Here is a 26,481-nt window from a genome sequence, read left to right on the forward strand (position 1 = left end):
TCCTTTAAGAAAATTTGTCCTCGAATTTTCAGTGTACCAATCAATAAATACACTGCATACACATATCTTCTACTATTCTCTTATTATTTTTTCTACTTTTTTTTCTCTTTCACCATTACTAGACTTACATTTTCATTTATTCAATTCTTCATCTATATTCGTTCTTATAAATCCATATAATGTTACTCATCATATATACAGTAATTTCAATCCTTACTAATTTACAAAAAAGAATATAATCATTCAACTAGATCTTAAACTTTCTTAATACATATAACTAAATTCTTATTTTTCTGATAACGTCCAATTAACCGAGAAACACAACCTTAAACCTTCATTATAGATGATTAAGACATATTCTTTCCGAAATTAAACAATCTTTCCACAACACTTTACACTCTTTTCTTATTTCTATATCATCTTATAATCCATACTTCCATATAACCCTTGTTATATTGATTCTTTTAAATTCCCTTTTTATCATCTTAAATTTTTCTGTCAATTCTCAACTCCCGCCAACATACCAATCCTTTAATACTCTCACTATCACATTACTTATCAAACTATAGTCTAAATTTCATCAAACTCTTCACACACACACATATATATATATATATTCTTTACAGTCAGAATAACTCATCCTCTATTTACTCAACTTATCAAACTTTTATTCTTACTCTTACTTAATACAATTTCCTTAATTCAAATTCAAACATTCCATCAGTACTATTACCTCATTACTAGTATTTTCTAACTGAACATTCAATTCCCTCACTAACTTACTACTAATGTAAGAAAAAGTAGAACCAGAATCAATTAGTACTAAAACACTCTTGTCACACAATTGAAAGATACCTATTATCATATTCGAGTCATCTCGATCCTCATTAATCTTAAGATTATACACTCGAGCAGTGGAGCGTACTTCCTGCTGAGTAGAGGATTCTGGTTGACTTCTGCCTCATCCTTTACCTCTTCCTCTTTGTGACATCGAAATAGATCGTTTCGACTGTATAGGCTCTCCTATCCCCAATGGACAATCTCTCATGAAATGTCATGTTTCCCCACATCAGAAACAGGCTCCAGATTTAACTCTACATGTCCCACCATGATATCTTCCACAAGTCTGACAGTGTCTTTGTTGTGATTTTCTATCAACAGACCTTACTGATTGAGTCTGCCCAACTCTCATCTGATTTAATCCTCTAGCGAAGGATTCCATCGATTCAGACCTTGTTTGGGATCGAAATTAAGAATCTCTGCCTCTCTTGGGTGGTGCAGAACTTGATGAAGTCCCAATTATTTTAGACGGTTGGGCTCTTTGCTCCCTAAATCATTCATTCTGAGCTCTCTCTAGAGCTTTAGCATGGTTTATCACCTCTTGAAATGATGACAGGTTCAACACAATTAACATTTCTTTAAGCTTTGGGCATAAACCCTCAATAAACCACTCACATGCATATTTTTCTGTAAGCACCAATTATGCTATAAAGCGACTTAATTTGTTGAAATCACACTCATACTCATACATTGTATGGTTCATTTGCTTCAGATTCAGGAATTCTTGTTTCATTTGTTTGATTAATTGATCTCATATGTACTTATATTTAAACGCTTCAAGAAACAAAGACCATGTCACCCGATCACTGGTCATCTTTAAAGTGACATTCGTCCACCATATTCTCGCTTGCCCACGGAGCAAAGAGACTACTCCATCTAGCTTCTCCACATCAGAACAGTAGAGTCCCTCTAACATGATCTTTACACTGTTGAGCCAAAGGTCCGCTGTAATAGGACCTTCATTGTCTTCACCTTTGAACTCTGGAGCTCCTAATCTTTTTAACTCTTTAGCTACATTCATCCTCTACGTTGAGGAGGCAGGAGGTTGGAAACGCGTTAAGATTGCATCCAACGTCCTGAAGAATACATCTTGATCTTGCACAGGCACTCCAAAAGGTGCATGTCCTTCACCTTGCCTGGCCAGGGCAGGTGAATTACTACTTTCAGCTAATATATCCTCTCCCGCTTCACTTCGGGAGCTATCTTGTCCGGACATCTAATAATATATAATCAAATAGTTCTATTAGCATAACAACATACTTATTACTCTTATCAGATCAGAAGTTCTCACTACTATGTTAGCACATACACTTTTTAAGACACTATGAACTCTGGTTTATGCCGAGAATCGGCCAAACATAGCTCTGATACCATTAAATGTAATACCCCAACCCGTATCGACTCGGATACGGATATGAGTTGTCATATTAACTATTTAAAACCTTTAAAACTTATAATGATCATGAAAATTCAAAATACCATTGTAATAAAGTTAATAATTACATGAGTATCTTTGAAACATTACAAAAACCGATCAGAGCATATGTAAATCTATATTTGTTTACATTCTAACACCTTTAATACAACAAAATACCTACTATGTGATTTACTTCTGATCTGATCTCTCGTGAAGGTATGTTGTTATGCCTGTCTCAAGTTTGGTCCTCGTGCTTCTTAGTACCTACGTGTAAAGAACTTACACGCTAAGTCATAGACTTAGTGAGGCATACCTGTATAATAAAGAATTTCTATAAATATGATCATGCAATCAACTATCTAATAACAATTATACACGTTATATCATAAATCCACAATGCCACATATGAATCAGTATAAACAATAATAACATGTTAACATACCAACATGTACATACTCTTTACATCTTTTATAAGCTCATGAACACTATTGAGAACTCGAGGTATATGAGTACTTTGAGGTTGTGCACATATATGCTGTCACCATAGCTCATATAAAATTCCACTGAGTGGCGTATGAAATCTGTGTCCCAAAGTACATATCCATATGTTCGGAAGAACATAGGTAACTGTCCATATGTCCCGAAGGACATAGATAATACTGTCCATATGTCTCGAATGACATAGGTAACCCTCAACTCTTGGCATGCCAACTATACCTCTAGCTCTCATTTCACATAACATGGGTATTCTCTTTCATATTATTTCCCATATTCATATAGATATATAACTCACTTTCATATATCACATAGCTTATAATATAAACTTTATTTCATATATCTCATATCTTGTGATCATGTAAACACATTACTTATCTTCATATAACTCATTGTCGTATGTTATATATCACATAATAATTGCATATGACTATGTCTTATGTTCATTTTTATACTTAAATCATATAACACTTAACCTATTCATATAATTTTATATAAATTCTATAGGTAAATGCTACTTATCTTATCTCATTTTCTCTTTTACCAGTTTACATGGTTTATTATAATAATCTATACAATAACATATAACCCTTATCACTTATCTCACATTATTTAAATACTATTTTACTCTATTAATTTAATTCAGTTTCGCATAACTCTTATAACCTTCTCATAGGGTTTTATAGTTCTTCATTCTATAACTCATATATCATAGTTTCCTTTAAGTATATAAAACTTTCTTATAATGCTTATCCTATAGGTTCTTATCATTATTATGTACATATCCCCTAATTTATATATTATTCTCATAGACACATATCTTCATGACTCATTACTTATACGTAGATTACATTACATTCTTATGTATCACATTATCTTATCACATGACTTTCCTTTTATAATTATATAATTACATAACTTATTTTATGTTCTCCTATTATCACATAATAGTATTTTACATAAGTCATGTAGCCCATACACAACATATCAACATATATATAGTCATGCATACATACAAATCATGTCATTTACACAAATCGTGTAATACATATAATCACATATATTCATATCAAACACATGCTCATATTCATGACTTCATGCATATTACTATAGGAAATAGACTCATCACAAGTCCTATTTCCATTAAACACCATATGTTACTAGTATGCACTCACCTTAATCTTGTTTAATCCCAAATTCACTTATAATTCTCTCTTTTTGGATCGATCCTGACTCCGTAACTGTTCTGGAACTTGTTTGCTCAGAATCTACACGAATATAATCTAATGAATATCAAAATTTGAAATACTTAACAATGATTCATACTAACTTAAAAGCTAATATCAACTTTTCCAATTTCAGGGGTATCGGTACTACAGGCACAGTACCAATACCTCTACTATAGGGTACCGATACCCTTCCTAGGTATCGATACCTAAATTTGATTTAAAATTTGATGGTATCGATACCCTTAAAATGGTATCAATACCCCTATGCTAGGGTACTGATACCACCTACCACAAGTATCGATACCCTTTGAAGATCTTCTATAATTTTGTTCTTGAAGTATTGGTACCTGTTGAATGGGTACCGATACCCCCTTGCCCAAAAATCACTTTTAAGCACAAAAATTCATTCTTTTCAACTTCAACACTTTTTGTTTCCTCATTTTTCATATACTAAACTCAAATACACATGCTTAAACCCATTTATACTTATTTATCACATCTTTAACCTCAAAATCCTATCCTCTACATGGAATTCAAGAATCCTACTAAATTTTCAACATGTTCTAAATCCAATTCTAACACTTCATACTTCTTAATTAGGTTGATGACAAGTCAAATTTAGCTTCTAATATTACTTATCAACTCTTCTTCAAGATTTCATTTAAAACTCCTTAACTTTAATCTATCTAAACTCCTTAATCCTTTGATTAAAAGTTTACTTAAGCTTTCTTTAAGCTTAAATATTATCTAATGATCACAACGAACTTAAAAATCCAACAAAAGATTAACTAACAAGAAAGCTCACCTTTTCTTTTTGGTTTTCACGTATTAAGAAGGAATTAGAAGAAGATAACTCTATAACCCAATTTTTTTCCTTCCTTCCAATTCCACGTGTAACATATATATCCCAACTCAAACAATTATCTTGGTGGCCAAATGAACATTTTTCCCTTCCATCTATTCAAATTTACTAATCAATTTTCTTAAATAAAAATTCCCCATTAAATCCTTAAACTTTCAAATTTTCATAATTTGGTCACCAAATTTCAAAAGCTTCCATTTTAGTCACTAACCTGGTTTTTGAGATGTTACACAATGCTTTAGCCCTCCCCTTCCTCTGGATGGGATCTTATCATCATAAAATGAGATAAGATTGTCAGCCTAAATATTGTTGACTAGTCTGTCCAGCTTGTTGGCTGGTATTTCTTATAGTACGAAGGTCTGATTGAAGACCTTCAGCAGTGCATCTCGATGTGTCTCCGAATTCAGTAGTAGTGCTAACATCAAAATGTACATTGACAAATTGTGCAGTTGCTCCACAACACTGTATTCACTATATTTTAGGAATTTAAAAAACTCCACTACTTCCTCCTCCTTAATAGGTTTATTTACCATCGGCTCGTCTCCCTTAAATGGCTCAAGTGGTCTCAGGGATAGATGAATTTTCTGGGAATAATACTTCTCACTTCCAGTATCTTGCCCCACTTCCTGAGCATCTTGTTTCACAGTGCTCACTTGGTAATCGTATTTCCAAGGCACTTGTCGATCGTCTTTATAGGGAAAGGTCTGGGTATTGCAATCACTACCTTGGCTGGTGCCATTTCTATTGGCTGCACCTTATGGGTGATTATCAAAGGGTGCCTCGTGCCATATCCTTGACCAGACACTTATCCGGTTACACATATGTCTTCTTTTGGAGTGTGTTTGTTCTCTTCATAACATTTCAGCTCTTTTCTGCACATCATCATCTGGATCAAGGCTCTAAATTTTGGACATTTTTGCACATCATGTCCTTCGTTGTGATAGCAACAATAACTACTACATGTATTCTCTATTTCACCGGGATGTGGTGCAAGAAATCATTCATTCACCATTTGTCTCCATACCCAAGCCAAAGGAGACTTCATTTCAAAAATATTGGTTTTAACTTTTCTGTCTTTTTCTTCTGTGACTGCATTAATCCCAGCCTCTTGATGATTAGGAAAAGGATTTTGTGCAATATTTGGTTCTCTTGAGTTATTGAAGTGGATCCAATTCTTGTTGCGTATTCTCTGCACAATCCTCTTGAATGTGAGACAGTTCTTAATAGTGTACCCTAGAACACCACCATGATATTCACAATGTGCATTCTCATCATACCACCTGGGGTATGGGGACTTCATAGGTTCCACCAGATATGATGACATTACATCAGTGTTAAAGAGTTACTGATAAAATTCTTTGTAAGTCATGGGAATATGATCAAAATGTCCATTCTCTCTTTTTTTCCTAGGTTCCCTTGAATCTTGTCTAGAAGTACTTGATGGTACAACTGCAGTTGATTTTGGGTTAGAGATTGTAACACATTTGTTGGGTTGATGTTGTTGATCTCTTCATCTCTCTTCTTCATATGAGGTTTCTTGCTGGACTCCCCTCCTTCAATCTTGCCTTGTTTTATGGTCATTTTTATCATCTCCCCGGCCATAACCAAGTCAGAAAAATTTCCAGTTTTCTTCTCATCCAATCTCGAAGTAAAGAGCCTTCAGTGTTTGCACAAAGAGCTTCCCAGTTTTCTTCTCATCCAAAGGTGGATGAACTTGCACAGCTAAATCCCTCTATCTCTATGCATATTGTCTGAAAATTTTGTTATGCTTCTTCTCCATACTTTGTAGCATAACTTGATCTAGTCTCATATCGTTTCCATGTTTATATTATTCAAATAATGACTTGGCCAAATCCTTACAAGTCTTGATATGAGACCGGTTCAGCTGGTTGTACCACCAGATGGCTGAACTAGACAGACTCTCCAAGAAGCAGTAAATCAGGAGTTGGTCATTTCCTACGTATCATGTCATCTTTCGACAAAACATGGTAATGTGAGCTAAAGGGCAATTGTTCCCATCGAACATTTCGAAGTCTGTGACTTTAAATTTTGGAGAAATAATCAAACCTGTGACTAGGCTTAACTCCAAGGCATCAACTCCATAATAGTCGTTGTCTCCTTTAATTGTTTTCATATGATCTTCCAACTACTTGATTTTTTTCCTCCATTTTCTTTGCCTTGTTATCTTCATCAAAATATAGTATATAGTAGTCATTCGAATTATTCTGAGGATTGGATACAATAATTTGTACTTTTACAACAGACGAGGCTTACACTTTTGCAGTGGATGAGTCCCCTTGAAGTTTGGGTAGGATTCCAGGTGAGATAACCACCTGTGGGGTAGGTGGCAAAGTTACTCCTTCAGATGCCCCTGCCCTAGGAGTACTTGCTTGATTCAAGCCAGATAACTTTACGACGATTTGATCAACCAAATACTCTTTGCTTTTAGTGATTCCAGAGTGCTTCGATTATTCTGACTTATTTTCTCTTCAAGCTCCCTTTGCAACCTCAACATGTTCTCTTCAAGTTGAGCAATTTTAGCTTCTATTTTCTTCTTATTTGAACGGGTATTATGAGGATGTGATGTGTCCAATGCTTGGGGTGGTATGTCTAGTGTTTGTTCCTTTTTTTTATGAGACATTTTCTGTTAGTTAATGTGAATGTAAATAAATGAAGGGAAAAATAACAAATCCAAAGTATGCAAAACTGCATGATGCATGAAATTTTTGAGGCACTGATCCAAAAATGTGTCTGTTATTATAAATAATTTTTTTTGGAAAAATGTCATTTTTAAGATACTAAAAAAATTTCAAATGTACATTCTAACTAAGTCTTCTAGACCTCGAACGACTTCTAATAGGTTGACAAGTATTCTCTTCCTTTATTTGTCATTGGTTGAATACCCTATCGGACTACTCTAACTTCTCTTGCCAAACCGTGCTGATGTGCTGCTTTCTGTACTTACTCTAAAAAGTCTCGAATGACCATATCTTTGGTTTTCACCTTTTGCTGAGCTTGCTCCCAACGAAAATGCCATTGAAAACCTTCATAAAAAAGAACTATATGAAGCTCACTTGCTTGTTTCTTAAACTTGTCCACAGTGGCCTCTAACTCAGCTATGGTCTTGTCATCCTGTTCTTGTTGTCTTTGAAGAGATCTCTCAAGATCAACTACCTTAGTCTTCAACCATTTGTTCTGGTGTTGGCTTTCTAACAAACGTCATTTGGAAGTCTTTAGCTGTTCTTTCAGTGTCTCTTTTTCATATTGTCTTTCGAACTTTCTTTTCAGGATGTTGGCTTAACCTTTCCAGTATTCAGAAGATCTTTTCAGATTGGAATTGTTCTAGACTTGCTCTTGATATCCCTTTCTCAAATCTTCCAGCTCAAAGCAAATTTTCTTATGTTCTTTTTCTAACTTGTCTGTCTGATCATTCTGAGTATTAACATATAACTTCCACTGGAATCTTTCAGCCTCAAGTTCCCTTAGCCTTTGTTTCAGCTCTTCCTTTTCAGCTTCAAACTCTTTCTTTGCTATCTCCAATTCGGAGGGAACTGATTTAAGATGCTCTTCTATGGTCTGAGTATCTTCATGATCTGGCACAGGAATGGTGTCATTCTTTCTTAACTTCCGTTATTTCAAATAATTTGGAGTGAGCTTTTCTTTAGTAGCCACAACATCCCTACATAATATTTTCTTCCATGACTCAGCTACATCTTTGACCTTCTTCTTGTAGTTGTCCTCATGGTATGCAAATTCTGATCCAAATATTCCATGTGCCCCATACCGCCAAAGCGCCAAAAGTGGAGAATATCCGACTCCTCCCCATAATCCAGGTAACGTTATGATTTATGAGTCTCCACATTGATAAAGGATATCACTATAGGTTAACCAAGGGGCTCTCTAGACAATGTCCTTATATTGAAGGCGCATGAATACCTTTACCCATTTTTCTTTTGGGATGCCTTCTTTCCACTTTAGTGTAAGGAATTCCCCCAAAGAAGAGTAGGTGGTGCTGAATCGGTGGTAAGAAATCCCATCAGTCTTCCAAAAATGACTATGGATCCAGACCTGAAGAAGCTGTGTGCACCCTATGAATCTTCCTCCCCCAATATTTCTGCAATGGTTGAGTGAACGAAAAGTTTCAACTAATATTGCTGGTGTAGGGTTCACTTACTTTGATAGTTGTTCGAACAATTCCACCACAACTGCCTTGATATATCCCAAAGTTTTTGGGAAATGACTAAGCCGTAGATACCTAATGCGAAGAGATCAATCACCTTTCATTCATCAGGATGATTCTTCATTAATTGCTTGATATGGGTCCAAGAAATTCCTTCTCCTTTACCTTTGTGTTGAATATGGTCAGTCACTCATTTTTCATCTACCCCTGCATCATTTGTCAACCCATTCTTGAAAGACTTACTTTTGATGTACTTGGTGCAGAACCAGTCTATTCTGATTCCTTCACAATGTAGTAAAGTATTATACTCTTTGATTGTGGGCACCATGTCTTATTGATTGAATGTAAAACAACTATACCCTGAATTTTAGAATTGCACTAAGGCTCGAATTAGGGGTTCATCTATCTTGACATAGAGTAGATGCACAATATCACTATATCGCTGGTAGAATTTTCGTTTCTGGTCGCTTTTCCAGCTATCCCAAATGCTCCATAATTCTTGAACATCTATTGTTCTGCTTAATGCTGATAGAATCATAACCAACCAGATCTGACACATAGTTGCCTTGCAGACTGTTTTCCTTTTCCTTCTGAGTCTTTTTTGACCATAGTCGGACCTCTTCATTTTTCACATCTTGTATTACAACCCTTTTGTCCATTAACGCAAATTCTTTCTGTTTAACGAACACGTTTTGTGGATCAATCGCCTCTCTAAATGATGCAAATGATAAAAAACGAAAAACAAAAAATGAAAAGGAAACAAGTTAATATAATAAGAATAATAAAAAATAATAATAATGAAAATAAAAAGTCATACCCCACATGATATCTACCCCGCATGTAATTCTTTGAACAATTTCTAACCACATATATTTCTAGTTCGCATACTTTGAACATAAAATAAAGCAGGAAATGACTCAAACATCCTAGGTTTTGAAATGGACTTTCTGGATGGGCTTTAATTCCTTGCAGTCTCCCGGTTTAGGTTCTAAAAGATGATACCCGAGTTCTCCTTGCTGGTGCCCCCTTGGGCTTTCCTGACCCTAAGTTCTAAGCCCATTCAAGCTTGTGTGAACCGAGTTAAACTCGAGAAGACATATTTCCTTATGTCTGTACGAAGAATAAATTCCCACGAAGACATAAGGTATATGAATCCCGAAGGTTACTTGCTAGGCCTATACGGAGAATAAATTCCTACGAAGGTGTAACTTTCACCCCCACTTACGAAAGGGTTTGGAGCTCATATATAGAGCCTGAGATAAATTTTTGAAAATCTGAAATCAGTAGAAAACATCAGTACGACTATTTATTTGAAAGATAATAATCAAAGGTAAATAATAAGGATCGAAAAGTTAAATTGAAATTCAAACTTACAACTTTCGCTTAAAAAGATACTCGGAAATTAATTTTAGTCTGACTCGCTTACCTGTCCCGAGCAAAGTCACCAAATTGTCGTAAGAGTTCCTCTAGTGGGCTCGGAATCAGGTTCTGACATAATTTCGAAGGTGATGGAGTAGTCACCGATCATTTTTTAAAATTAGGTTGATCAGACACCTCAATTTATCATCTTACTTGATCTGCGTTTTACCATAAATATGTCGGGTTTGGGAGTCAGTTACAGTCAAGGAATGAGTAGCACCCTTGTACTGTCCTTTCGGTACTAATTTAATTTTTGGTTGTCTTAATTACAAAAATTAAAAGTTAAATTAAAATTTTAAAAGTTCGATCTGAATTACTTACCTTTGACCAATTAAAATTGTCCTAAAAAACCTAATTAATGTTAAATAATAGAATAAAATGAAATGAAAATAAAATTGAAAAATAAAAAATATTAAATAAAAAATATTAAAGAAATTAATGATCAAATCGAAGTTAATTGAAAGCTGCAAGGAGAAAAATAAAAATTAGAGTACTAATTTAAAGTAAACAAAGAAATAATAAAGTGGATTAAATTTAAATAAAATTGAAATTCCTGAACCAAATTGAAACCAATGACCAAAATGATTTACATATCAAAACAGTAGGGACGGCGGACATAATTTAAAATTCTGCTAATTGCAAAATGACCCTCGATATATATATATATATATACAAACCCCCCTTTCATCTCATTTTCTAATTTCCCTCAAAATCACTCCCCCTCTCAAAATTTTCTCAACACAAACCAACGACCCATGGCCGACCACACTCCGGCGAACCTCCTTTGTTTCCAACCGTCGCGCCGACGGCCAGAAAAATTCCAAACTGCACCTAAAAGCTTCCCCTCTACTCTTCGATACCGAAACCGAACCTAAGACCCCTTAAAATAACCCCAAATGGCATAGATCTAGGATTAAATCCTTGATTTTTACCTAATGACTTTTCGTATTCTGGTGTCCTTGGATCCTTGCAGTTGTGCTTCCCTTCGTGCAGTCGAGTATCTTCTCTCATTGTGTTTTGACTTTGCGATGGACGTTCGAACAAGCTTTGTTTTTTTTTGTGTGATATTTGGGTTGTTTCCATTTTCCTTGCTATTGTTGCTTGGTTGTTCCGATCGTTGTCTTCTTCTGTGGGTGCTCTTTTTGTGTTGTTATTCTTCGTTGATAGCTCGAATTACTTTTCTCGTGTCTTTTGACAGATTGGTGGGGGTATTTATACCCCCACCGACGGTGGTTGTTCTCGAACAAACCGAGATAGTGTAGTCCCGATCCCCTATTTTTTGGGTTATTTTTTTGTTCATGGTTTCTTGGTGTTATGGTTGTGGATGGAGATCTTGGCCGGTTGTTAAATGGCCCTTTGATCTTGGCCGTTGGATTGGGTGCATATCCATGACCTAGACTAGACTACAGCTAGATGACACCTTAGGGTTTAACAAACCTTAGCTTCCTGGTCGTTGATCTTCTCCATGATCCAACGATCTTCATTTGCACAGTGCCTTCCCCTGATGTTAAAACCCTAATTTGATTGGACTTGGGCTGGGTCAGGCTTACCCGGATGGGCTCCTTGTTGGACCTCTGCTGGACTATTAGATTTATTGGACCCCGGTTGGGCTCCTAGCTGGCTGTTGGACTTATTGGACCCTAAAAAAGAAAAATAATATTAATAACAATATAATAAATAAAATAAAAATAATATATATATAAATAATATGTATATGATATTTATTTTTAAAAACTATAAAAACCATTAAAAACTATATACTATATGTTTTGAAAAAATATTTTAAAAACTATATACTATACGTTTTCAAAAATATTTTTAAAAAACTATATATTATACGTTTTCAAAAGTATTTCTAAAAATTATACATTATATGTTTTCAAAAATATTTAAAAAAAACTATATATTATAAGTTTTCAAAAATACTTTTTCAAAACATATACTATACACTTTCAAAAATAACGTTTGAAATTATTATATATGTTATATACTATAAAAAAATAAAACCCTTAATATCCCGGACGAAAATGGATATCTACATTTATATATAACGTACAACTAAAAATTAAAAATAAAAACTAGTCCAAATGAATATATATATATATATATATAATGAACAATTAATGTATAATGATTTGATTTATTAATAATATATAAAACACATAAATTAAATCATATATTCATATTTTTTATGATATAATCATTTATTGGTGTTTGATTTAATAATGGACTAATTTGGATCAACTATTACAAATGCGAATGTGACCCTCCTAATTCAATTTGTTCCATTTGTAAAGATAAGGATTCAAACTATTGATCGTACTTAAGAGATGTAGTATCTCATTTTACTAAACTAACTATCTATTAATAAATCATATATTTATATTTCTTGGTGTAAAAGGTATTAATTTTTTTATTAAATTTAAGAAATTTCAAAACATAAATAGTTTACTTATTGAAATTGGGTAGAGCCGTGCTTTGTAGAACTTTTGTCACATGGAGATAGGTCGAGTTTATCCGAAAACAGCCGGCAGCCACTCCCCCACACTCTATAAATAGTCCGTTGAACCATAAGAACAATGCACCAATATCCCTACACTTATTCTGAAACAATGAAAGCTTCCATCTCCACCCTTTCGATATTAGTTTTGTTATCAATTTCATTGGTTACATCTGACGATTCAGTTGATTTCAATAGTTTTCTTCGATGTCTTCCTACACATTCCGATCATTCTTTTCCGATTACAGATGCCATATTAACGCCCAACAATTCATCTTTCGAAACTATATACCAGCTACGTGCTAATAACCTTCGAATAGTCTTGTCTACAACCTCGAGACCTGCGGCCATTATAACCGCCCTGCATCCATCCCATGCTCAAGCCACCGTCGTTTGCGCCAAGCGTCATGGTTATCAAGTAAGGATTCGGAGTGGCGGCCATGATTTTGAGGGACTTTCTTACACTTCCGAAGTTCCATTTGTCATTCTTGATATGTTCAATCTCCAGTCTATCGATGTTGATATGGCGAGTGAGACGGCGTGGGTTCAGGCCGGGGCCACAACCGGTGAACTTTATTACAGAATAGCCGAGAAAAGCAATGTCCATGGGTTCCCATCTGGTATTTGCACCACTCTTGGCATTGGTGGACACTTTAGTGGAGGTGGCTATGGGTTCCTTATGAGAAAATACGGGCTCTCCATCGATAATGTCATCGACGTACAGTTGATCGACGCCAATGGTAGGATCCTTAACCGTGAATCAATGGGAGAAGATGTGTTTTGGGCGATAAGAGGAGGTGGAACAACCAGCTTTGGGATCATCCTTTCATGGAGGGTCAAGCTGGTTCGTGTTCCACCTAGGGTTACAGTATTCACCGTGCAAAGGACATTGGAGCAAGGCGCAACGGAGCTCGCTTATCGTTGGCAACAAGTTGCACCTAGACTGCCCAAAGATCTCTTTATTAGTCTACGGTTTGAGCCTATTAACAATGGCGGTAACAATAAAACCGTTAGGGTTTCATTCATTGGTCATTTTCTAGGACAAACTAATAGGCTTATGCAATTGATGAACACAAGCTTTTCCGAATTGGGATTACAACGAAGTGATTGTTTAGAGATGAGTTGGGTCGAATCCATCGTATACTGGGCTGAATTCCCCGATGGAACCAACATCGATGTGTTGCTGGACAGAGTGCAGGTGAACCGATCATTTTCCAAGGGAAAGTCGGATTATTACAAAGCAGTGATTCCTAAACAAGGGTTGGAGACGTTATGGGAGGCATTGATGGACATCGAAGACATCTTCGTCCAAATGAACCCTTATGGCGGGAGAATGGAAGAGATTTCAGACACAGAAACTGCTTTTGCGCACCGCGGGGGAAACCTTTTCATGGTGCTATATGAAGTGACATGGTCCGAGTCAGACGGAGCCATAGACGCCGCTGCACGATACGTCGAGTTGTCGAGGAGGTTGTACCGAACAATGGCACCATACGCGTCGAGCAACCCAAGAGAAGCATTCGTCAACTACCGAGACCTCGACATCGGTAGCAACGAAAGCAACGAGACGGATTTCGAGGATGCCAAGGAATATGGGGCAAAATATTTCGTGAACAATTTCATGAGACTGACGAGAGTGAAAACTAAGATAGACCCTGAGAATTTCTTCAAAAACGAACAAAGCATACCGCCATTGCCAATGCGACCAGCTCGTTGAAGCGTTGTCTTCTACGACGACCATCAATAAGCGAAATAATTTCTGGAAGTTAAATGTTTGTTGTTGTTTGTTGTAATTTAAACACATCGTGTTATTCCATATATAATAAATAAGGACGTATTTTTGTAGCATTTGTCGTATTTTATAACTATGTTATTGTTTTAGTCCATTAATATATAAAAAATATTCGAGATTTGATCTCTTCATTTTAAGTAGAGAGATTTTGGTTCAATTTATTTTATAATATTTTTAAAGTTAAAATTAATAATACTATTAATTGTTATTTTCATAAAAAATCATTAAATTAGCATCTTCAGTTAACAGAATACAATTCAATTGAAAAATAATCAAAACTCATTTTTACAAATGATAATTAATATTATTACAAAAAAAAATTTACTTTTCATATTTTAGTATAATATAGTCAATACCATATCTTGGATCTACCCATTTTTTGGCTTAATACTTTATTTGGTCCCCAAATTATAGTACTTTCTTACTTTGATCCTTAAAATTCGGAGATATTACTAGCGTGATTCAAAGATTGTATCTCAGTGAGGGATGGAATAACAACCCAAATAAATTGAAGAGGCTAGTGTTCAAAGCAGTAATATGTATGGGGTATCGTTTAGCAAAAGCTGGAATGCAGTTTGAACTACTCAAAATGGAATTATTCCTTGTTAGCCCTCCAATACGTTGGCGATTTTGATATTTTCTAAAAAAATTAAAAATTCAATTTGAACCTTTTAATTTTTTTTAACTTTGGTCCCAAAATTTACATAATTATTTTAGCGATAGTATGTAGCGCTGTGTTACTTATTTACACCTACTAGTAAATTATAAAATATAAAATGTTTAATTTACATTAAATTAATATACATGAGACTTGCAGGAGTGAAAGCCATGGTGGACCCTGAGAATTTCTTCAAGAATGAGCGGAGCATACCGCCGTTGACAATTCCACCAGCTGATCGAAATAATCAAACAATTATGATTTCTTTTTTTTGAAATAATCTGAGAGGCGTGCTTAATTCATACACTTTTCTCACTTCTAGAAAGCTTTAATTTATTCGTATGCACCACGACGTTTAATTTCAATAATTTTCTTAGTATCTCCTTACATTTACATATTTTGATCTTTTTGATAAATTATATATCCAATCTCAATCTTAATTAGAGTGGAAAGAAAGAACGACTCTGGTAGAAGAAAAATGAATGCTCATAATAAGACTTGAATCCACGACGGAATAAAATATGATCGAACAAAAAATAAACATCTTAACCAACCAATCAAATATAGTCAAATATTTCGATCTTCAAAACCATATTAATCCCAATAATTCATCTTTTCAATCTATTTATCATTTTTACATGTTAATTCTTTGAAACTTAGTAATTAACGTATAAATCAACATCCTACTCTTAGAAAAGGAAAAAAATCAACGTATTAATATTAAAATGAATTGATTGTAGCAGACAAATTTTGACATTGAGGCAAAACAAAGAATTATGTAGATTCATTTTCTGTGTGTGTATGGACAAATCGAATGTTCAATTTAAAGAAAAAGAGCAAGCTATTACAAGAGTATAAAATAAAACGTAATCCTCAAACTATACAAAAATTAGAATTAATAAATCATATCCTATTCAACTTTTTATCGTAAAATTTGAACTCAACAGCTATCTTCACCAAGTTAAAAATATTCTTCTTATTTCTTGCTAAACTGTTAAAAGTTTATCAATTACATTTCGCCCATATGAAATAAGCAGATGCACTCCACGTTAATTTTGTTATCTATAAATCGATTGATAATGAATATTCAAGTAAACTTTATTTTATATTATTTTTTTGATAAATTTAAGATAAATATAAGATAATATTTATCTAACGACTCTCAATCATTTAACAATAAACGTTCATATTTATGTCATACGCAATTTTCGAATTCAAAACCTCAATAGATACCAACAAATCACTTAATTACTGAAGTCTTTTGATTCATGCTTATTTTACATTATTTTGATATTATATATTAACAAGAATATCAATTAAAATATATTTAATCAATAATTATTATTTTTAATATATAAGAAATAAAAATAAAAATCAATTACTTAATAACATAAAATTCAACATGTCTTATCTAGAAAAAGAAAATCATATATATTACAGTTAGAGGTTTGGTGGATGAATCTTCTAGCAGAGATTTTCTGTATACACAAAGACTCAAACTTAAGACCTACTTATACAATAATAAACTGATTACCACTTGAGCAAACTACATTGGTGATAATAGATGTTTAAAGGTGTTTAATCTCGCCTCTTTTGATATGTTATACCGAGTACCCATAATGATACCAATTAAGTTAAACTCAATCGATGATTATTATTTTTAATTATATAAAAATAAATAAAATATAAAAGAGTGGGCAAATAAATATCAATTTACTGATAACAAAAGAAATCAACACGCCTTACTCTTCCAAAAGAGAGAAATCAACGATGTCCAAGTCTTACACTTCAATAATAAAAGAAAAATCAAAATGTTTGAAAATTCTTAATATAAAGAGGTACAAAACCAATATACATACACCAAATAATAATAGTCACTTAAGATAAAAAAGTCTTAATTTTAATTATTATTATTAGATAATATTTAGATTATTTAATTTTTTATCTATAAATCGATTGATGGTGAATATTTAAATATATTTTATTTTAGCACGAACCAACTTATCTCAGTGGTTAAAAGAATTGTTGTTATTCTTAGAGGTCATGAGTTCGAACGCCAACAACTACAGGAGAGTGATTGATTGTTCATTATCAAATAGTTGGGAGTATTTAGAATAGATACTACTTTATAATCACTTGAGTTTAATAAAAAAAGTATATTTTATTTTACATAGTTTTGATATATTATATTGAGAAGAACATCAATTAAACTGTATTTAATCAATAATTATTATTTCTATTTATAGAAAAAAACATTGCAAGAAAATATTAATTACCTAATAACATAAAATTCAACATGTAGAGCCTTGCTTTATAAAACTTTTATCACATGAAGATTAAGTTTTTATTAAATTTAAGAAATTTAAAACAAAATAATTTCCTTATTGAAATAGTGTAGAGCTGTGCTTTATAAAACTTTTGTCACATGGAGATAGGTCGAGTTTATCCGAATACAGCCGGCCGCCACTCCCCCACACTCTATAAATACTCCGTTGAACCATAAGAACAATTCTCCAACAACTACTTAACATCCCTACATTTATTCTGAAACAATGAAAGCTTCAATCTCCACCTTTTCGATATTAGTTTTATTATCAATTTCATTGGTCACATCTGACGATTCAGTTGATTTCGATAGTTTTCTTCAATGTCTTCCTACACATTCCGACCATTCTTTTCCGATTGCAGATGCTATATTAACGCCCAACAATTCATCTTTCGAATCTATTTACCAGCAACGTGCTAATAACATTCGAATAGTCTTGTCTACAACCTCGAGACCTGCGGCCGTTATAACCGCGCTGCATCCATCCCATGCTCAAGCCACCGTCGTTTGCGCCAAGCGTCATGGTTTTCAAGTAAGGATTCGGAGTGGCGGCCATGATCTCGAGGGACTTTCTTACACTTCCGAAGTTCCATTTGTCATTCTTGACATGTTCAATCTCAGGTCTATCGATATTGATATGGCGAGTGAGACGGCGTGGGTTCAGGCCGGTGCCACAACCGGTGAACTTTATTACAGAATAGCCGAGAAAAGCAATGTCCATGGGTTCCCATCTGGTGTTTGCACCACTCTTGGCATTGGTGGACACTTTAGTGGAGGTGGTTATGGGTTCCTTATGAGAAAATATGGACTCTCCATAGATAATGTCATCGACGCACAGTTGATCGACGCCAATGGTAGGATCCTTACCCGTGAATCAATGGGAGAAGATGTGTTTTGGGCGATAAGAGGAGGTGGAACAACCAGCTTTGGGATCATCCTTTCATGGAGGGTCAAGCTGGTCCGCGTTCCACCTAGGGTTACAGTATTCACCGTGCAAAGGACATTGGAGCAAGGCGCAACTGACCTCGTTTCTCGTTGGCAACAAGTTGCTCCTAGACTGCCCAAAGATCTCTTTATTAGTCTACAGTTTGAGCCTATTAACAATGGCGGTAACAATAAAACCGTTAGGGTTTCATTCATTGGTCATTTTCTAGGACAAACTGAGGGACTTATACGATTGATGAATGCAAACCTTCCCGAATTGGGTTTACAACGAAGTGATTGTTTGGAGACGAGTTGGGTAAAATCCACCGTATATTGGGCTGGTTTCGCCAACGGAACCTCCATTGATGTGTTGCTCAATAGCGTACCAGCGAACACAATGTTGTACAAAACCAAGTCCGATTACTACAAAGCGGTGATTCCTGAACATGGGTTGGAGACGTTGTGGGAAGTGCTGATGGACATTGGGAACGTCATTGTCATAATGAACCCTTACGGAGGGAGAATGGATGAGATTTCAGAGTCGGAAACTGCGTTTGCACACCGTGGCGGGAACTTCTTCATGGCCCAATACACGGTGCACTGGTCTGAGTCCGACGGAGGCATCAGTGCAGAAGGTCGTTACGTTGATCTGTCGAGGAGGTTTTTCCGCACAATGGCACCATATGCATCGAGCAACCCGAGGGCAGCGTTAGTCAACTATCGGGATCTCGACATCGGCAGCAACGAAAGCGGTGAGACGGATTTGGAGGTTGCGAAGGGATACGGAGCCAAATATTTCAAGAACAATTTCATGAGACTTGCAGGTGCGAAAGCCATGATAGACCCTGAAAATTTCTTCAAGAATGAGCAGAGCATACCGCCATTGAAATAATCAAACAAATCTGATTTTTTTTTTGTAATAATCTGTGAGGCGTGCTTTATAAACTTTTCCACTTCGAGAAAGATTTAATTTATTCGAATGCACAACTACCATTTACCCAGAGAAATGAAAGCTTCAATCTACACAGTTCCCATTGTTTCAATTATCGTTTTGTCATCAACTTCGTTGCCAATATTTTATGATTCGGTTAATTTCAATAATTTTCTTCAGTATCTCCTTACATTTACATATTTGATCTTTTTGATAAATTATATATCCAAACTTAATCTTACTTAGAAAGAAAAGAAATGCCTCTAAGAGAAAAAAAATGAGTATTCCTAATAAGACTTGAATCCATGACGGAGAGAATATGATTGAAAAAAAATATACATCTTAACCAACCAACCAAATATACTTATATATTTTTATCTTTAATATAAAATTAATCTCTAGTAAATCATCTTTTCAATCTATTTATCATTTACATGTTATTTCTTTGAAACTAAGTAATTAACATATAAATCAACATGTCCTACTCTTAGAAAAAGGGAAAAAGTTCAACATATTAATATTAAAATTAATTGATTGTAGCAGATAAATTTTGTCATTGAGGCAAAACAAAGAATTATAAAGATTCATTTTTTGTGTGTGTATGGACAAATCGAATGCTCAATTTAAAGAAAAAGAGCAAACTATTACAAGAGTATAAAATAAAACGTGATATTCAATCAAAGAAGCCTCAAACTATACAAAAATTAGAATTAATAAATCATATCCTATTCAACTTTTTATCGTAAAATTTGAACTCAACAGCAATCTTCACTAGGGTTGGCAATTATCCATGGATGAGTGGATTATCCACCCACCCGCCCCGAATAAACGGACGAAAACCCGCTATGAAATGGATGATTGGCGGGTGATGGATGGATCGGGTGATGGGTCGGGTCGGATATGGATGAATTTTTTTTGACCCATCACCCGATCCATCACCCGCAGCATCCATCCACCCATTAATATATCCATCCATCCATATATATATATATATATTATACATGGCAAGTAAATATACTTTACTTTATTATACATGGCCTTTACTTTATTATGTACAATAGTCTGTTAATGTGATTATTTAGAATCATACATAGGAATTTTAATATTCTAATTTTGAATTTTCGGATGTCTTGTTTGATATATGATTTTAGAAGCTTCTATTGAGAATGCACATGCATGTGCTACTATCTTGGAGGATTTTGATGTGAAATACGAGGGAAGTTCATCAAGTGTAGTGCTTGATGTAGATGCTAACTCGATAAATATTCTTATTCTCTTAATTCTGACTTTTATCCCATTGAAAATATGTCTAATTTTTTAATATTGGTTTATCCCTATTGATACTAGGATGGAGAGGACTTTTGAGAAGTGATAATTTATTGATGAAGATTTGAAGATTATATTTGGTGTACAAGACTATACATGATGCATCTATTTACTTGAAAAATGTATCACAAACATAGTGCACAAGACTATATAAACTGTGTTCCATTTTGTTTTTGTTTGAATTTGATGAAAATTTATTGCTCATTTTTTTGTTTCTATGAATGTTTGAGTATCAATGTTTGGTTTATATGAATGTTAGAAGAATTTGAACTTAGGATGTAAAAATAGGTTTTGTTCATAGTATCATCCATTTATCACCCGCTCCACCCGCTCTACCCGCGGATGATGGATGGAGCGGATATGGATGAAATTTCTAGCGGGTGATGGATGGTGTGGATGGAGATTTGGACCGCGGGTGATGGGGCGGATGAAGCTCCACCCGACCCATCTCCGATCCATTGCCAGCCCTAATCTTCACCAAGTTAAAAATATTCTCCTTATCATCAGGACGTTTTCTTCTCCAGTAAGAACGTCTCGTTTCAAATCTTGCCTTTGATACTCATATCCCACTCCTGTATATCCAAAGGCCATTTGGTCTTTGAATGGCCCTTTCAGCATCGTTCTTTGTTTTGAATCTAACAAAACCGAATCTCTTCTCATTTCTACTCCGTTTGCTAGCTATGAACTCATTTACGACCTCCCCATGCGTCCCATATATCTGTCATAATCCCTTCCAATGTAGGTTTTCAGGTATATTTTCCACGAACAATGAAAACGCCTGGTTCATCTTTGGCACTACTGATTACTTATAATGATATCAATTAAGTTAAATTTAATCAATGATTATTATTTTTAATTATATAAAAATAAATAGAAGGAAAAAGATTGCGAATAATAATCAATTTACTAAAAACAAAAGAAATCAACACGACTTACTCTTCAAAAAGAGAAAAATCAACATGTCTAAGTCTGTAATAATAAAAGAAAAATCAACATATCTAAGTCTGTAATGATAAAAGAAAAATCAACATGTTTAAAATTCTTAATATAAAGACGTACGAAACCAAGGTACATGCACCAAATAGTAATAGTAACTTATGAATAAAAAATCCCTAATTTTAATTATTTTATTATTATTGTATAATATTTAGATTATATAATTTTGTTATCTATAAATCGATTGATGATGAATATTCAAGTAAAGTTTATTTTATATTATTTTTTTGATAAATTTAAGATAAATATAAGATAATATCTATCTAACGACTCTCAACCATTCGAAATGAATGTTCATATCTCAGACATACGCAATGTTCGAATTCGAGACCTCAAGAGATACCTATAAATCCCTTAACTACTGAAGTCTTTTGATTCGTGTTTATTTTACATTATTTTGATATACTATATTAATAAGAATATCAATTTTATTATATTTAATCAATTATTATTGTTTTTAATTATATAAAAATAAAAATAAAAACTTTGCAAGAAAAAATCAATTTCCTAGTAACATCAAAATCAACATGTCTTATCCAGAAAAAGAAAATCTGATGACTTACCGTTTAAAAATAGAAAAGATAAACATGTCTTACAAAAAAAATCAACATGTCTTAAAATTCTTAATTTAAAGAGATACGAAACCAAGGAAAATATGACCTAGGATAATATATAATAGTAACTTAAAATCTTGGATAAATTTAAGAAGTAATTTCAATTAATAAAAATACTATTTTTAGGTAACTTAAATTCAAGTAAATTTATATATAAACGTACACAATTAAAAATTAAAAATAAGAACTAGTCCAAATGAAATATATATATATATATATATATATTTCATTTAATGAACAATTAATGTATAATGATTTGATTCATTAATAATATATAAAACACATAAATTAAATCATATATTCAAATTTTTATGATATAATCATTTATTGGTTTCCGATTTAATAATGGACTAATTTGGATCGAGTATTACAAATGTGAGGGTAACCCTCCTAATTCAATTAGTTCCATTTGTAAAGATAATGATTCTAACTATTGACAGTACTTGAGAGATATAGTATCTCATTATATTAAACTAATTAGTTATTAATAAATCATAAATTTATATTTCTTGGTGTAAAAGGTATTACAAAGTTTTTATTAAATATAAGAAATTTCAAAACAAAAATAGTTTCCTTATTGAAATTGTGTAGAGCCGTGCTTTGTAGAACTTTTGTCACATGGAGATAGGTCGAGTTTATCCGAAAACAGCCGGCCGCCACTCCCCCACACTCTATAAATAGTCCTTTGAACCATAAGAACAATGCACCAATATCCCTACACTTATTCTGAAACAATGAAAGCTTCCATCTCCACCTTTTGGATATTAGTTTTGTTATCAATTTCATTGGTTACATCTGACGATTCAGTTAATTTCAATAGTTTTCTTCGATGTCTTCCTACACATTCCGACCATTCTTTTCCGATTGCAGATGCCATATTAACGCCCAACAATTCATCTTTCGAATCTATTTACCAGCAACGTGCTAATAACCTTCGAATCTTCTTGTCTACAACCTCGAGACCTGCTGCTATTATAACCGCCCTGCATCCATCCCATGCTCAAGCCACAGTCGTTTGCGCCAAACGTCATGGTTTTCAAGTAAGGATTCGGAGTGGCGGCCATGATTTTGAGGGACTTTCTTACACTTCCGAAGTTCCATTTGTCATTCTTGACATGTTCAATCTCCGGTCTATTGATGTTGATATGGCGAGTGAGACGGCGTGGGTTCAGGCGGGGGCCACAACCGGTGAACTTTATTACAGAATAGCCGAGAAAAGCAATGTCCATGGGTTCCCATCTGGTGTTTGCACCACTCTTGGTATTGGTGGACACTTTAGTGGAGGTGGCTATGGGTTTCTTATGAGAAAATACGGGCTCTCCATCGATAATGTCATCGACGCACAGTTGATTGATGCCAATGGAAGGATCCTTAACCGTGAATCAATGGGAGAAGATGTGTTTTGGGCGATAAGAGGAGGTGGAACAACCAGCTTTGGGATCATCCTTTCATGGAGGGTCAAGCTGGTTCGTGTTCCACCTAGGGTTACAGTATTCACCGTGCAAAGGACATTGGAGCAAGGCGCAACGGAACTCGCTTATCGTTGGCAACAAGTTGCACCAAAACTGCCAAAAGATCTTTATATTAGACTCCAGCCTCAGCCCATTAACAATGGCCGCAACAATAAAACAGTTAGGGTTTCATTTATCGGCCATTTTCTGGGGCAAACTAATAGGCTTATGCAATTGATGAACACAAGCTTTCCCGAATTGGGATTACAACGAAGTGATTGTTTAGAGATGAGCTGGGTCGAATCCACCGTATACTGGGCTGAATTCCCCGATGGAACCAACATCGATGTGTTGCTGGACAGAGTGCAGGTGAACCGGTCATTTTCCAAGAGCAAGTCGGATTATTACAAAGCAGTGATTCCTAGACAAGGGTTGGAGACGTTATGGGAGGCATTGATGAACATCGAAGACATCTTCGTCCAAATGAACCCTTATGGCGGGAGAATGGAAGAGATTTCAGACACAGAAACTGCTTTTGCGCACCGCGAGGGAAACCTTTTCATGGTTCTATATGGTGTGACATGGTCCGAGTCAGACGGAGGCATAGACGCTGCTGCACGATACGTCGAGTTGTCGAGGAGGTTGTATAGAACAATGGCACCATACGCGTCGAGCAACCCGAGAGAAGCATTCCTCAACTACCGAGATCTTGATATCGGTAGCAACGAAAGCGACGAGACGGATTTCGAGGATGCCGAGGAATATGGGGCAAAATATTTCAGGAACAATTTCATGAGGCTGGCGGGTGTGAAAACCAAAATAGACCCTGAGAATTTCTTCAAAAACGAGCAAAGCATTCCGCCATTGCCAATACGACCAGGTCATTGAAGCGTTGTCTTCTACGAAGACCAACAATAAGCGAAATAACTTCTGGAATTTAAATACTAGTTATTGTTTCTTGTAATTTAAACACATCGTGTTATTCCGTGTATAATAAATAAAGATGTATTTTTATAGCATATGTCGTATATTGTAACAAGGTTTAATTATTGTTTTAGTCCATTAATATACTAAAATCCGAGATTTGATCTTTTTATTTTAAGTGGGAGAATTTTGGTTTAATCTATTTTATAATATTATTAAAGTTAAAATTAATAATATCATTAGTTGTTATTTTTGTGAAAAAATCACTGAGTTGACATAATCCATGGGATCATCCTTTCATGGATGGTCAAGCTGGTTCGTGTTCCGCCTAGCGTTACAGTATTCACCGTGCAAAAGACATTGGATCAAGGCGCAACAGAGCTAACTTATCGGCAACAAGTTGCACCTAGACTGTCCAAAGATCTCTTTATTAGACTCCAGTCTTAGCCTATTAACAACGGTGGTAACCATGGTATTAAATTGCGGTCGCAACGCAGTGTAATAGTCGTATCGTAACGGTTTTGAAGGTCATTGCGATACAATATTAACGCAACGCGATAAAATATTTTAGAAGTATTATGATTTTTTAGGAATAAATCACGCCCGTGACAGCCGCAACACGTTACGTAACGTCTGCAGCATCCGTAACCGCGACACTGCAACCGCAACCGCGACAAATGCCGCAACCGCTATTTTATACTATGGTGGTAACAATAAAACCGTTAGGGTTTCATTCATCGGCCATTTTATAGGACAAACTGACTGATCGATACGATTAATGAACGCAAACCTTCCTAATTTGGGTTTACAACGAAGTGATTGTTCCGAGATGAGTTGGGCGGAATCCACCGTATATTGGGCTGGTTTCGCCGATGGAACCTCCATTGATGTATTGCTCAATGGCATACCAGCTAACAAAGTGGTTTACATAACCAAGTCCGATTACTACAAAGCAATGATTCCTAAACAGGGGTTCGAGGCGTTGTGGGAAGTGTTGATGGACACCCTTAAGGCGAGAGAATGGATGACATTTCAGAGTCGGAAATTGCGTTTGCACACAGTGGCGGTAACCTCTTCAAGGCGCAATACACGGTGCAGTCCGATGGAGGAATCAGTGCCAGAAGGTCATCCGTCGAGCGGTCGAGGAGGTTGTACCGCACAATGGCGCTGTACACATGGAGCAACCCGAGGAAGCGTTTATCAACTATCGGGATCTTGACATCGACATCAACGAAATCAGTGAGATGGATTTGGAGGTTGTGAAGGGTAGGGCTGTATAGGGTCCGGGCAAAAGAGACACCTCCCTAGGGCCTAGAATTTTGATAATATACTACATTTGTAAAAAAATGATTTTATATAGGTTATATGATTCAAATATTTTTAATACTTACTGTTAATGGTTAAATTTTTCCCTAATATTTATTTTTATGGGCTCAATTTTTTGTAATATTTATTATTAGGGAACAACTCTTATAATTTATTTTTTTCTAATATTTTTGTTTTTTTTTTTTTGCATTTTCTCTAACATTTGTTATCAAGGGTCAAATTTTTCAATACTTATTATTAGGGTTTTAATTTTTTTTAATATTTATTATCA

General features: G+C 34.8%; 3 protein-coding genes across 3 annotated transcripts; all 3 read left to right on the forward strand.

Moving 5' to 3' along the window:
• The first annotated feature begins 13,044 nt into the window (after nucleotides 1–13,044).
• LOC120183369 (berberine bridge enzyme-like 7) lies at nucleotides 13,045–14,673 on the forward strand. Its single transcript, XM_039188084.1, has one exon. The coding sequence runs from the start codon at nucleotides 13,055–13,057 to the stop codon at nucleotides 14,657–14,659; it is 1,605 nt and encodes a 534-aa protein (XP_039044015.1). The 5' UTR covers nucleotides 13,045–13,054; the 3' UTR covers nucleotides 14,660–14,673.
• A 3,271-nt stretch (nucleotides 14,674–17,944) lies between these two features.
• On the forward strand, nucleotides 17,945–19,534 carry LOC120183343 (berberine bridge enzyme-like 17). The gene has a single exon (XM_039188062.1). It carries the CDS (start codon nucleotides 17,945–17,947, stop codon nucleotides 19,532–19,534), a length of 1,590 nt encoding a protein of 529 aa, XP_039043993.1.
• Nucleotides 19,535–23,243: 3,709 nt separating this feature from the next.
• On the forward strand, nucleotides 23,244–24,869 carry LOC120183368 (berberine bridge enzyme-like 7). The gene has a single exon (XM_039188083.1). The coding sequence runs from the start codon at nucleotides 23,244–23,246 to the stop codon at nucleotides 24,846–24,848; it is 1,605 nt and encodes a 534-aa protein (XP_039044014.1). The 3' UTR covers nucleotides 24,849–24,869.
• The last annotated feature ends 1,612 nt before the right edge of the window (nucleotides 24,870–26,481 follow it).

Source organism: Hibiscus syriacus, unplaced genomic scaffold, assembly GCF_006381635.1.
Source record: "Hibiscus syriacus cultivar Baekdansim isolate YM2019G1 unplaced genomic scaffold, ASM638163v2 tig00112758_pilon, whole genome shotgun sequence".
NCBI classification, from domain to species: domain Eukaryota; kingdom Viridiplantae; phylum Streptophyta; class Magnoliopsida; order Malvales; family Malvaceae; genus Hibiscus; species Hibiscus syriacus.

Coding starts and splice junctions, on each gene's coding strand:
- LOC120183369 (XM_039188084.1), top strand. CDS start 13,055: ATGAAAGCTTCCATCTCCACCCTTTCGATATTAGTTTTGTTATCAATT.
- LOC120183343 (XM_039188062.1), top strand. CDS start 17,945: ATGAAAGCTTCAATCTCCACCTTTTCGATATTAGTTTTATTATCAATT.
- LOC120183368 (XM_039188083.1), top strand. CDS start 23,244: ATGAAAGCTTCCATCTCCACCTTTTGGATATTAGTTTTGTTATCAATT.